At 48.4% G+C, this 12795-nt stretch overlaps 3 protein-coding genes across 3 annotated transcripts; 2 read left to right on the top strand and 1 right to left on the bottom strand.

Annotated features, from left to right (window-relative positions):
- Positions 1–373: 373 nt before the first annotated feature.
- BKA55DRAFT_540449 (Metallo-dependent phosphatase-like protein) lies at positions 374–1453 on the bottom strand (the record flags this gene model as incomplete). Its single annotated transcript, XM_046190269.1, has 3 exons — positions 374–742; positions 795–876; positions 933–1453. The coding sequence occupies 3 exons, from the start codon at positions 1451–1453 to the stop codon at positions 374–376; spliced, it is 972 nt and encodes a 323-aa protein (XP_046048829.1).
- A 1044-nt stretch (positions 1454–2497) lies between these two features.
- BKA55DRAFT_691142 (calcium-activated chloride channel-domain-containing protein) lies at positions 2498–5059 on the top strand (the record flags this gene model as incomplete). The annotated part of the gene is made up of 8 exons (XM_046199620.1): positions 2498–2559; positions 2607–2644; positions 2690–3579; positions 3628–3736; positions 3784–4224; positions 4277–4823; positions 4874–4940; positions 4997–5059. 8 exons carry the CDS (start codon positions 2498–2500, stop codon positions 5057–5059), a joined length of 2217 nt encoding a protein of 738 aa, XP_046048828.1.
- A 1975-nt stretch (positions 5060–7034) lies between these two features.
- On the top strand, positions 7035–9871 carry BKA55DRAFT_594852 (uncharacterized protein; the record flags this gene model as incomplete). Its single annotated transcript, XM_046195718.1, has 5 exons — positions 7035–7251; positions 7321–8639; positions 8688–8778; positions 8843–9520; positions 9579–9871. The coding sequence occupies 5 exons, from the start codon at positions 7035–7037 to the stop codon at positions 9869–9871; spliced, it is 2598 nt and encodes an 865-aa protein (XP_046048827.1).
- Between the last annotated feature and the right edge of the window lie 2924 nt (positions 9872–12795).

Genomic DNA, 12795 nt, shown 5'->3' with positions numbered 1-12795 from the left:
ATCGAGAGTCGATGACTTCTTCGTTTACTTTGCTATTGTGGCCATGGCAATCCTGGCCTTGTCTCTATAAGCGCTTCTGGTGTTGATTTGATATCTGCTTCATTTCTTCCTTACCTTTATGAGAATTTAATAATGGGAAAATCACAGGATATACAAAAACATAGACATATTTGATTATGGTTGGAAGGGTACATGTTTGTTCAACTACGATAGTCGATGTTTTCTTTTGTTTGTTACGATACCTTAGAGCTTAATGCACAATAATACCAATAAGACATTTCAAATATTACCCAAGTCCTCGGAGTCTTAAATAGTGGCTCAGTAGTGAATAGCTCAACTTTACCTGTATATTTAAACTTGCTTACTTGGTCTTTCAAATTTCAACAACAACCGCTCTACTCTTGACCTTGCCCGAATTGCCATTCATCTGCGCAGCATTTACCATGAGACTACCATTGTTACTTCCAGGCCCTGACATGAGCCACTTCCAGGCCACGCTATGAAGGCCTTGGGCTACAAGACGCAGATAATCCAGCCAAGCCTCATTAGGGATGAAGTCTCGGATCAGACCGCGACGAGGTCGTGCCATGATACGTTCATATGTCTCCTGGAAGGTATCAAAAAAGGCCGATTCTTTACCGTAGCCAAAGTGGACGTGACCGAAGACATGGAGACGGGGCTTTACGCGCCAGACTTCACGGAGGAGATTGCTGTCGCCGAGGCCAAGATCAAGGTGGTGTTTCTGAGTGTGTGTAAGTTGAGAACTTGCCATGTTCGATTAGTTAGGGTCTTACCGGAGGGCAGTGAGTAACAAGAATATCGGTTTGCGGAGGTACCTTGCTCAACCAAGGGTGTTTATCTTGAGTATATTGGAAGCTAAAAGCATCATTATGTTAGTTGTCACGGTTTAGCTGGATCATTCATAGACTTACGCAAACTCTTTGGGACCAATGCTGGGAATATCCGGAACGCCAAAGATATTGACTGTTCGGCCCTTGATCTTCTGCACCGTTAAGCCACTTTCAAGATAATGAAGACCCTCCATGTCAGGTTTAGCACCTGAGCGCGCATCCTCTTCAGGGCGACTTTTGGTGTCGAACCAACTATCGTGGTTACCTGCAACAACGACCTTGATAGGATGAGGCTGTTCGCGAAGCCAATTGAGCTGTTTCTGAATGTCTGCCACAGTACCGGAATCTGTAAGGTCTCCTGCATGAATGAGAATGTCACCGTTGGGAATGTCGACTTTGAGATCGTGTGTGTCGGAGATGCAGACGACGCGAATGGCGGGCTTGTCACGCGGTGGGTGAAAAGGTCGACCGCGGAGGAGGAGTACAGCGTGGTAGAAGAGAAAAGCGAGATATGTTAAAGGTGACGAGAGGAGATTGTCGAGGAGAGTCATGGGTTCCCATTGATTCCGGCGACGAAGGCCTATACAGGAGAGGAGGCCCATGATGGGCGTGTATGAGGTAGTTTGAGCTGGGAGAGTTGAGAACGAGGGTTCAATTGGACAAGAGGTGGAAGCTGAAGTATCAGTAATTGAATGAATGAGTGAGTGAGTGGAGAGCTATAGCTACTGGTTAGCTGTAGCTGTGATAGCTCGAGGTAAGAATAGTCCGGATGGTGTGTGGAGTGAGCCATGAGCCATGAGCTATGAGCGGTGGTGACGAAAGCTCCAGCTATAAACGGCCCCGCAGTGACGCTAACTTGACAGCACCCATCCCTACCTCTAACCATGGCCATGGGAAATTGTTGCAGGAGGTTACGATCTAGAAGAAAGAGTATCAAGTGTTGATATTGTGAACTTGTAGAACTTGTAGATGTTATTGAGATTGAGTCTCTTCATGTAGCATTTGTTCCCACCGAGAAGTTCCAAGAGGCATTCACAACTGGAGGTCGTCATACTGAGCCAACGTTTCGACATGTGAAAGCCATTGGCATGTTCCAAGCTTCAGCTACTCCGTGTGATTCGGCAATTCTCATAAGCAAGTTGCGGTAGATGAAGCAGAATATCAATGAAAAGCAACTGGATGTCCATAACCACATATCATTTCACAGTGAATAGCATCATATTATATGCAGCTACTATATATAACTGACACTCCATATCATACATAGCATGTCTATCCCATGCACAGACAAGATCCATATCTTGGCCAAAATGTGTGGTGACGTCGCTTAATGTGCCAATCTCCCCACTACCGCACCTTCCAGCATTGAAGCTGAAGCTCCCCTCAGCTGGGCTAGGATCTTAACTAAAGCTTGTTTCTCCAACTTTTTATCCATCGTCATCGACCCAACTTCATTGGATTGGATGCCTCAATCAGTACATATCAGTATTCATATCCCTGCCCTGCCCTGCCCTGCCCTGTTTTGCTCTTTGTCTCATCTTGTCTCGTTTCTGTATCGATAACCTCTTCCTCCCTCCCTTCCCCTTCTCTTTTGCTTCTCTTCCTTCAACCTCTAGGTTATAGCATATGGTCAACCTCTGCTAAACATGTCCAATGTAAAGGACCTGTACAGCCAATCTGGCGTCGAGAGCCAGACAAGCAACTTTGGGTCAGCACGAGACAAGTATTCAATTGAGTATAACTAACACTATCCAGCGTCGACTTTGTCATTCACTACAAGGTCCCTCCCTCAGGTAAGTAATGCTCTTTAATGACCCTACGCAACTAACACGCCACAGAACGCGCAGAAGCTGAAGCCGGCTTTGTCCAGCTCATCCAGGCCCTCACCACTGTTGGTCTGGCCACCGAAGTTCGTCACGGCGACAACAACTCCCTCCTCGTCTTCGTCAAGGTCGCTTCCCCCGATCTCTTCGCGAAGCAAGTCTACCGCGCCCGCCTTGCCGACTGGCTGCACGGCGTTCGAGTCTCAGCCCCCCACAGCGACGTCAGACAAGCCCTCCAGGATGATCCCGTTGTTGAAGCCGAGCGCCTGCGCTTGATCTACCTTATGATCACGAAGCCACGTAATGAAGGTGGTGCTGGAATTACTCCGTCCAACGCAAAGTGGAAATACGTTGAGTCCATATTTCCTTTGCATAGTCACAAATTCAACAAAAATTGGATCAAGAAATGGAGCAGCAAGTATATCCTGGAGCAGAGCGACATTGACGACATTCGAGACAAGTTTGGTGAAAGCGTTGCATTCTACTTCGCCTTCCTGCGATCCTACTTTCGCTTCCTCGTCATCCCCTCCGGTTTTGGCTTCGTCGCATGGCTTCTACTTGGCCAATTCTCGTTCCTCTATGCCTTGCTCTGCGGTCTCTGGTCTGTCGTTTTCCTCGAATACTGGAAGAAACAAGAGATCGACCTGGCCGTGCAATGGGGTGTCAGAGGTGTATCCAGCATTCAGCAGGCGAGGCCTGAGTTTGAGTGGGATCGCGAAGCTGAGGACCCTGTCACTGGCGAGGTTGTCAAGGTGTATGAGCCCATGAAGCGCATCAAGACTCAATTGCTTCAGATCCCCTTTGCCCTGGCCTGTGTTATTGCTTTGGGTGCTTTGATTGTGACTTGCAATTCCCTTGAAGTCTTCATTAACGAAGTCTACAATGGTCCTGGCAAGCAGTATCTGGTAATGATGACCTCAATACTCTCACTAGCATAACTGACGGGTTATTAGGGCTTCTTGCCAACCATTCTTCTTGTTCTGGGTACTCCTACTATCTCCGGCCTGCTCATGAGCGCTGCTGAGAAATTGAACTCAATGGAGAACTATGCTACTGTTGATGGTATGAATGCTGACCCTTTCAAACATTGTCGAAGCTAACCTCTGTAGCCCATGATGCTGCTCTCATCCAGAAGCAATTCGTCCTCAACTTCATGACCTCTTACATGGCTCTTTTCTTCACAGCATTCGTCTACATTCCCTTTGGCCATGTCCTGGTCCCCTTCCTCGAGTTCTGGAGAAAGACAGCTCAGGTTGTCACCTTCAGTGAGAAGCCGCTTCCGACACGAGAATTTCATATCAACCCTGCTCGAATTAGCAACCAGATGTTTTACTTTACAGTCACGGCTCAGATCGTAAACTTTGCTACCGAGGTTGTGGTACCTTACCTCAAGCGAGAGGCGCTCGAGAAAGCCAAGGCCCTCAAGGCCCAACCAAAGGTTCAGGACGACCACGAGGAGGAAGCCGAATTTCTTGAGCGTGTTCGCAAGGAGAGCGTTCTCGAGGTGTACGATGTCTCGGGAGACTACCGTGAGATGGTCATGCAGTTCGGTAAGCTGAGGTTGGAAATATTTGTGAAACTCGATATCTGACCCGTGCATAGGTTATGTCTCCATGTTCTCGGTCGCTTGGCCACTTGCTGCTTGCTGCTTCCTCGTCAACAACTGGGTTGAGTTGAGATCCGATGCTCTCAAGATTGCCACCAGCAGCCGACGACCAATCCCATGGCGAACCGACTCAATTGGACCCTGGTTGACCGCACTCAGCTTTATTTCTTGGCTCGGCAGTATCACTAGCTCTGCTATTGTGTACTTGTGCAGCGGCGCCCGAGGTAATGGAAGCCATGGTGAACCATCACCCCTCAAGGCTTGGGGTCTGCTGCTTAGCATTCTTCTGGCTGAACATTTCTATCTGGTCGTCCAACTGGCGGTCCGCTTTGTTCTTAGCAAGCTGGATAGCCCAGGCGTGCAGAAGGAGCGCAAGGAGCGTTTCCTAATGAAGAGAAAACTTCTCGAAGAGAACATTGGCCAAGGTGCATCGGAAGAGTCTTCAGTTCCAGGCATTGATCACAGTGAGAAGATTACTCGCGAAGCTTTGGAAGAGGAGGCCCGACAGACATCCACCCGAGGTCACGGAACGCCTGAGGAGATGTAAGTGGACTTAAGCATGATATTTCTATTTGTACTAATGACTGTCATAGGTTCTGGCAACGCCAGAGGGGTATGAACGAGACCATTGATGTCGGACGCAGAATGATTGAGCAGCAGGTAAGTCATCGAGGATTCATGATTCAAGGCTGAGGATTAGCTAACCATTTATATAGAAGGCTGCTGCGGAAAAGAATGGCAAGACCAAGTCTGCTGTGCCGAGTATGAAGGCCGCTTGAAGTGGGCTGTAGTTCAAGGCCTGGAGAAAAATTGGATAGGGTATGGAGAGGGATGGAGATTAGCTGAGATGCAATGATGGTTATGACATACGAACAGTCACGAGCTCACGATTGGTATGGATTGGATGGAATAACATTGCTTTGTTGGTAACAGGAGTGCCTGTTTTTGAATTGAAATTCTTTCCCAGCTATATCATTTTCGTGATCTTTTCTGCCTTAGTCATGACGAAGAATGAAGATCAAAATAGGCAGACACGTGCCACAGGAACGCCATGGCGAGGCATTCATGACAAAGAGGGTCACTAACACACGTGTGTCACTATAACAGGGCGGAGGCTATGCCGTATGTAGATCGCTCCCTTAACCAACGCTGCGGCTGAGAAGTCTGGAGCAATGAAGTGAGCAAGACAATTGGGAAGAGGCTTCTGTGCCCCGTTTGATCGACTTGCTTTATCGTATCTGGAAGATGTTCGGGCGTTGATCATGCAAAGCCAGTTTGCTGGGTAATCATGATAACAAGAATGTAAACGCCTAGGCGAAAATCAAGGTTTAGCCCAGGCCGTTGATAAGACTTATCGATCCTATGATTGCTTCTAGAAGATATTGTTCACAGACTTTAGGGTACTCCCGTCATAGTGGCCCACAGCAAGGCTAGCTAGGCTATCATGAGATGCAGTTTGCCTTGACGATATCCATTCAATGAATTAAAGCCTTGTATGATCAGCGCTGTCAGGACCATATCCGGGCCTGCATTGTTTCTTGACCCCATTCCATGATCGCCGTGGTCCACATTGTGGTGTTTCGTTATGGGGCTTCAAGGCTACAAACATGATGAAGTGCTTGCAAGACAAGGGACAACGCAAGGACAAAGAAACCTCGGTAATCTGATTATTGTATCACTAATTCCGCTATACGAGTCTCTGACCCCCATTCGCAAACACTGACTATCCTGTCGCTGCTGTGGTAACTTGATCTGTACCTGACTACTTGCATCGGTTTCATCAGCTCTGACAATTCTGACCCAAAAGAGCCATCGGTCAAGATGTCTTGTTCTGACTAGTCATATATTTCCCCTGGCTATCATGACTTTACTTTACCGAGAACATCGACCGAACAGAATTTGATTAAAAATTCCACTGTTAGAGTTAATGGTGAATGAATATGATAATCTGCTGCATGAGGCCATAGAGAGTCCCCCAATCCCATTGCGTAGATCCGTCAACGTGGGCAGCGGTAAGTGGAGTAACTCCGCCTTTCTATCGTTCTGAAAGGAAGGAGGCCCATGCCATGTCTTCTCTAACCCCCGCTAGTTCCATCCAACCCGTCCGTCTCTTCAAGTCAACTCACCCAAGACAATAATTGCTTCGAGAACCCAGAAAACATGTCCCTAATGCTCGGGCGACCCCTAACTACACGCACTAGATCGTCGGGGATAGAACCATTTCCCACTGCTCTCACCGGGGCCCGGCTTCCGGTCGGCCTATCATGTAGTACACGCATCTCTCAAGCCGCATGACACCAGACAGCCCAGACACCATATCGCCCTATGAGCAACAAAGAAGGGGTCTAGTCTAGGACTGACTGCAGCCTACTGTACAGCTGTCGATTCAAGCTCTCAGCTCGAGTGGGTGCTAGTGTGCCCTGGTGAGTGCCCAGCCAGGCCATGAATGCTAGGCCGTGCCATGGTCATGGCCATGGTAATGCTATAGATGCAGCATCCCCATGTTGGTTCTCTTCTTCTTCCTCTTCTTTCAACCTTAGTTCCCAGCCTTAGTCGCTTCATGACCGTTGCGGTTGCCTTACCCAATTCCACCCTGTCGTGTGATGATCCCCCTCCTCATTCCTTCGGCCCCCCCATTTTTGGCCCTCATATTGACTTACACGCCCACCTCATTGTCACATACTCTTTCACCACAACATCCCTTCTTGAAGTTCCAGTCAACCTCTCCACGAGTTTTGACTCCTTGATCTCATCATGGATGATGTCGCCGACCTTGTCATCGCGCCTTTCCGCGACATTGTCGAAAAGGGCCGCGAGGCTACACAAAACGCTGGCGATGATAAGACAATGCTCAAGGCTTCTCAGAGCCTAACAAAAGAAGGCGAACGTGCGCTCAAGAAAATTGAACCATTATGTCGAAAACACCTCGACGAATATGGCTCCAACTTTCTTGATGCTCTCAAGGAAAATGGTAAGTCGTCATTTCATCTTCAGCCCGCCTTGTTATTTCGATCGACATTGATTGACTTTGCCCACCCAGACGAAATCGCTGCCTTCCGAACCGAGCTGAACGAACTGCTTTGGGAGTTCGACGACTATATAGAATTGGACGATTTCGAGCCTGAAAAGTTCGCCGAACTACAAACCCTCTCGCGAAAGGCTGCACCAAAGGTTTACGACATTCTCATGCGCCTCAAGTTGGAGGTTCCCTATGATCATGACAGTCGCTCCATCATGACTCGAATGTCCGGGTCACAATCAAGACCCATCTCGCCAGATGCACCTCCTCTTCCGCCGATATACCCATTTTCCGACTTGAAAAAAGATATTCCCCGAAGCGCTTCCTCACTCGCTGAAAGCCGCTCTAGCAATGATCCTGCAACGGTCGAAGCAGCTACTGCCGAGTTGCGGCGCATGATGCAGTCTCGATCAGGACCGGATGAGGGTCTATATGCCGAATCACCCAGACCCAGCCATACACCCCAGGCTGTACTCACACCCGTTGAGCCGCCTCCAAGACCACCATCAGGCAACCCATGGGACTTCAATGTCAAGACCTCACCGAAGCCTCGCGACAACCATTTCCCAGAAGACTTTTCCTTCGAGAGGAGACAGCCTGTGGCTCCAGTAGAATCACCCATTGAGCCGATTTCACCACCTCTGAGCCCAGATTCAGGTAGGGAACTTCGTCCGCGCCCACTCAAGATGGGAGGAGATCGCTCGTCTCAGTACAGCAACGACTCCCAGGTTAGTTCAGTGGGCATGGAATCCGGGACATATGAAAGAACATATAGTGTTTTCCCAACACCACGAGGTCGCTATTCGAGTCATAACTCCATCTTGTCTACCTCCATCCCCGAAGATGTAGTTTCAGAAAGGGCCAGCACAGGTTACGTTTCGCAGCTTTCTCCAACCCCAAGAACGGTTCCGCCTCGATCGCATTCGCTTCCCCAGTCTCGTCCTGAATCAATCGAAACCAATCCTGGTTCTGTCTTCGACTCAGGACGACCTGATGGGGTGACTACCCCTCTCACAGACAACCGCGAATCCTCCTATTCAGTTGCGGATGGTAGTCCGACACTTGGCACTGCAGAATTAAGTCCCCTGCCGGTAAAGCCTCCGCCAGTAAACAACTACCAGGGCATGCTTGAACCAGTACAACCTGTCATGGTGCCGGAAGTCGATAACCTACCTATTCCCGTGGAAACTGAAATTACGATCCCCGAACACCCACCAAATCCGGTTGCCATTGACTGCAAACTCAACCCTCAGAGCTCCTTCTATGTTCACAAAGGTTTTTGCGATGGAGCAAAGGAAATACTGAATGGTGGTGCGGGAGTCAAAAAGACTGTGAAAGCAGTAAGTCATCTCTTTGTCCTTTTTGTCGTTTGATGCTAAAAGGCACAGGGGTTCGCATCCGTCGCGACAATTGCAAAATGCGTCAAGTGTCACTTCGAGCTTGATTTTAATGAAATTGACTTGGATGTCAACAAAGCTGGTAAGTCCACAGGAGCCTCTCGAAATCATGATTGTCGTGTCATGACATGCTGACTGTCCTGCAGAACGAGGAAACTTCATCAAGAACGGTATCGGCTATAGGCTACGATTCCTTCAAAAGTCCCATTTGCCAACTCGGCGCTCTGATGACGTTCTGTATGGCTGTGTGTTTTGTATTACCCAGGGCAAGACTCTTCACGCCAGCGACGCAACTGTGTTCATCAGCCAGAAAGCCCTTTTTGCTCATTTGGCTCGCCATCCTCGTCCTCTACCAGCTGTCCCAGGATTCACAGTGATCGACCAGACTGAAGTTCCGGCCGAATATAAGAACGACTATGACCTTCATTTCAAGTCACCTATCGAAACACACCCTGCAATTGAGAAAGCTGATGAGATAGCGTATTTGCCAACTGCAACCAGCAAAGAAGCTGCTCGCCGCATGTACGGCCAGAGACTGTTGTACGATAGGACGCCGGCGCTTGAATTGGTTGTTAACGCGAGGGTTTGTGGCCTGACTTGGCCTGTAAAGTACCTTGGAGAATGGGCAATGGGTTGGTACGACGGTCAATGGGCTTCAGTTCCAACGGAGATCATTAAGCTGGATCCGCCACCCTCCAGGCAGATCAAGATAGACGGAACGAGCCCAGTCCAAGTCACCGCAAGATGGAAATTCAACCAAAAGGACAAAGTCAAAGGTGACTGGCTTAAATTCGAGAAGGACGAAGTCATTACCAACGTCAGCTGTAAGTTGTCCTTCAAGACGCATGTCAAGGAAGAATTGTTTATCTGACTCGTGAATAGGGCCTTATCAAGAATTCTGGTGCTGGTCAGGAACGAATTCCAAGGGCAAGACAGGAATATTCCCTCAGGCGTTCATTGACATAGCCACGCTACGCGGTTTTGGCAACTCAGGCTCCGACAGAGCAAGTATCGTGAGTAACGAAAGAAACAAGTCCTTGTCTGTTTTGTCTCGGTTTTCGTCTCGCAAAGCCAGCCGAGCTGGAAGACCTGGAAGCGTGGCCGGCTCGATCAGCAGCAACGAGATGCCGTCGCTTCCAACCCCGATCACGAGCAGTGCAAGCGTACGCGATTAAACAAATCGAGGAGTCCCTTGATGGAATGTAATATGTATGACGAACCAGGATGTATTCGTTGCGACGAAGGGCGTTGGGCGGCGTATGTGCACTATACCCCAGGATAACTAGTCCTTTTCATTTGTTTTGCTTCATTATGTAGACTATTTTTTATCATATTGCCTTTTCTTTTGGATAAAGTCAGATTATGGCTGGTAGTCCAACTCGAACTTTGAAATGACCATGTCCGCATCGTGATGTCTCTACGAAGGGCGTGTTTGCCATTCAGTAATTGCTTGAAGATGGTTGGTCCCAGTTCTGATTTTCAGGTTCAACATGAGCTGAGAGGCGCCGCCAAAGCAAGGGATTTTGCGGTATGGCGCTCACTTCATTATCGCCAAGACTGTTGGGATCTTGTTTTTGGCGAACCATGACTTCTTCTAGGAATAGTTTTCCAAATCTGAGAAGTCTGGTCTGATAGACTGCCGGAACCGCCAAATTCAATACGACAAGCCCATGCTGGTAAATCTTGAAAATGTGTTGATTGAAAGCCAATGAACGAGGGTATCATTAGTGACCTTGTCTTAGGATGAGTTGAACGAGGTCGACTTAAGCGCCACGATACCCACCCTGTCGTTCAGCTACCGCCGAGATCAAAGTTTATGAGGCGCTTGGGATGAATGGACAAGGGTGTAACGGAGATCAAATTGAGTGAGAACCACCTTATCAGGCTTGTTTACTCTGATAACGTAAATGGCGACGGGTAAGATAATGAATGTGAAAAGCTTTCGAGGTAGTTGAGGCTCCGTACATTTTAGTGCACAGCTGCTCCTGCATCTGCACTTGCACCTTGCACAGAGATCTCCAGTGCAGCAGCTGCAGGTACAACGGGCCTGTCTCCTGCCCTAGTTATGAACCTCCACTCGACTCAGAAATGGTTTGTTTCAACTAGAGATTCTCGGAGAGAAAGGAAAGGAGGAAAGGACCCATATTCAGGTTGGACGCGCTAAGGTCACCTCTTTTTCTCTGCCGTCCTAAATACGGAACACGGCCGTTGTTCTCGACTTTTTGGTTGGTTGTGACTGGCATGTTCACGACAAGGTATCGATCTTCCTTGAGTTATCTCGCCTTGCAGCCCTTGTTGGGTCTTCAGGCTTCAACTGATCGGAAGTTTTGATGAAACATCTCAATATCTCCACCCGTTAGCTGAAAATCACTACCTCTTGAGAACAAGCTGAACAATGCACAATGCATATTGTTGATCATGGGCCACGCCGCATCAACAGATCGTCTCCGAGATCGACATGGTAATTCCGTCGGTAAAGGCTTTGTCAAAAATTATTAAACAATGCGATAATCGACTATCCTTCCCTTTGTGACATGACCGTCCTTTTACCGATGTCACCTAAGTTGTGCTTTTTACAGTAACCTCCTGGCAAGGGTGAGTCTCAGTCGGCAGGCTGGCAGCTCGATATAGTAACTTATACTTTACTTCCGACAACCACGGACCCGATGAAGGCGTTTATACAACAAGCTCAGCTGTCGCCCTTTTCTGACCAGGACAGAACTGACACCGTGCTTCGGAATTCAATCGTCTTTGTGCAAGGATTGAGGTCAAAGGCTTCGATTGTTTAAGGTGATGAACAAGGAAGATAGATATCAAAGGCGCCGACGGCCTGAGCGGCTACAGCGGAGGGTGATATGCTCCGAGAGACAAAGATGTTGTACAGAATACAGAGGCAAGACTCAAAGCAAGGGGATGATGAACCCGGAGTCGTGCAGACAATATAATACTTCAGGAGCGCCAGCAATGCCACCTTAGGGCTATCCAACGAGATGCGCTGGCATGAACAAGAATAGGATGGGATGGGATGATTCTGAAGAGTGTCAAGATCTAACTGTATCTTGTTTGTGTAGGTCGTATTAAAAATCTACAGGCGAATTGTAGTAGTTATCGCATAATATTGGCATTCAGCTTGAAACACCAAACCCCGGCTCCGAAGCCTTGACAGCACAGCAGAAAATAGGCGATCACAGAGAGAGAGGGATACGCATGATGATTTGAGGATCGGTCTGCAGGGATCTGGTACAACTCATCAAGTCTCCAAGAAAGAGTCCGTAGATCTGGAGATGTTTTCTTGCTTTTAGTCCTTGCTTTACGCTTTACAGGATTAACCTGGGAGATATCCCCGTGCCGTGTCTATCAAAGTCTGTCTAATATCTTCAGATGTGACCTGAGTATCAGGTCAAGCACGTGGCGCAGCTAACAAAAGATAAGGTCGATGCCCTGAGACTACAACTACGGGTAGAAAACCAGTAGCGTCCCGTCTGTCCACTAAAACCCTGTAGCATCAGGGGTTATCGTGCGCCGGCAGTCTCTTTTTCTTCTGTGGAACCTATCCCGTAGTCCTGGGTCTGAAACATCAAGCGCCCCATCACGACTTTCATCGGCGCGTCGCATCTTCACCTTCAACCTCTTTCTCGCCCAATCACTGATGGGTACTGCTCCGAGTCCACATACTCCACTGAGTCTTGGCTTGGACAGCAACAGTTCAGCATTATGCTAACCGTAACGTTGGCGTTCTGATCCTGTACAGTACCCGTACCTGTGCCCCTGGAGGGCTTTTTTTCTCGCTATGCCATGTCGTAAGTGGTGTTGGTCGCGGCCATGGCCATGCCCACGTTGAAGGAAACATTCATTCATCAATGGACGTCAATGCAATGCAAGTCATGGGGGAGTTTGGTGTGGGTTTAGACAAAGAGGCATCCACTTGAGGGCAAAAAGTTTGATCTTCTTGTTTGTAGCTATATAGATCTCCTGGCCCCTTCTCATATCTTATACCCGAGCTGTTGCTTCTGTTCATTTCATGCCTCTTCTCTGATTCATTCAAACTCTGAGAGTTATTAAAAGTTCTATTCCTTTCTGATATTGCTTTCTCTTTCCT

Source organism: Fusarium redolens (assembly GCF_020744475.1).
Source record: "Fusarium redolens strain MPI-CAGE-AT-0023 chromosome Unknown BKA55scaffold_9, whole genome shotgun sequence".
NCBI lineage: Eukaryota > Fungi > Ascomycota > Sordariomycetes > Hypocreales > Nectriaceae > Fusarium > Fusarium redolens.
The sequence above is the reverse complement of the archived record's forward strand: the minus strand, read 5'-3'. Positions and strand labels throughout refer to the sequence as shown.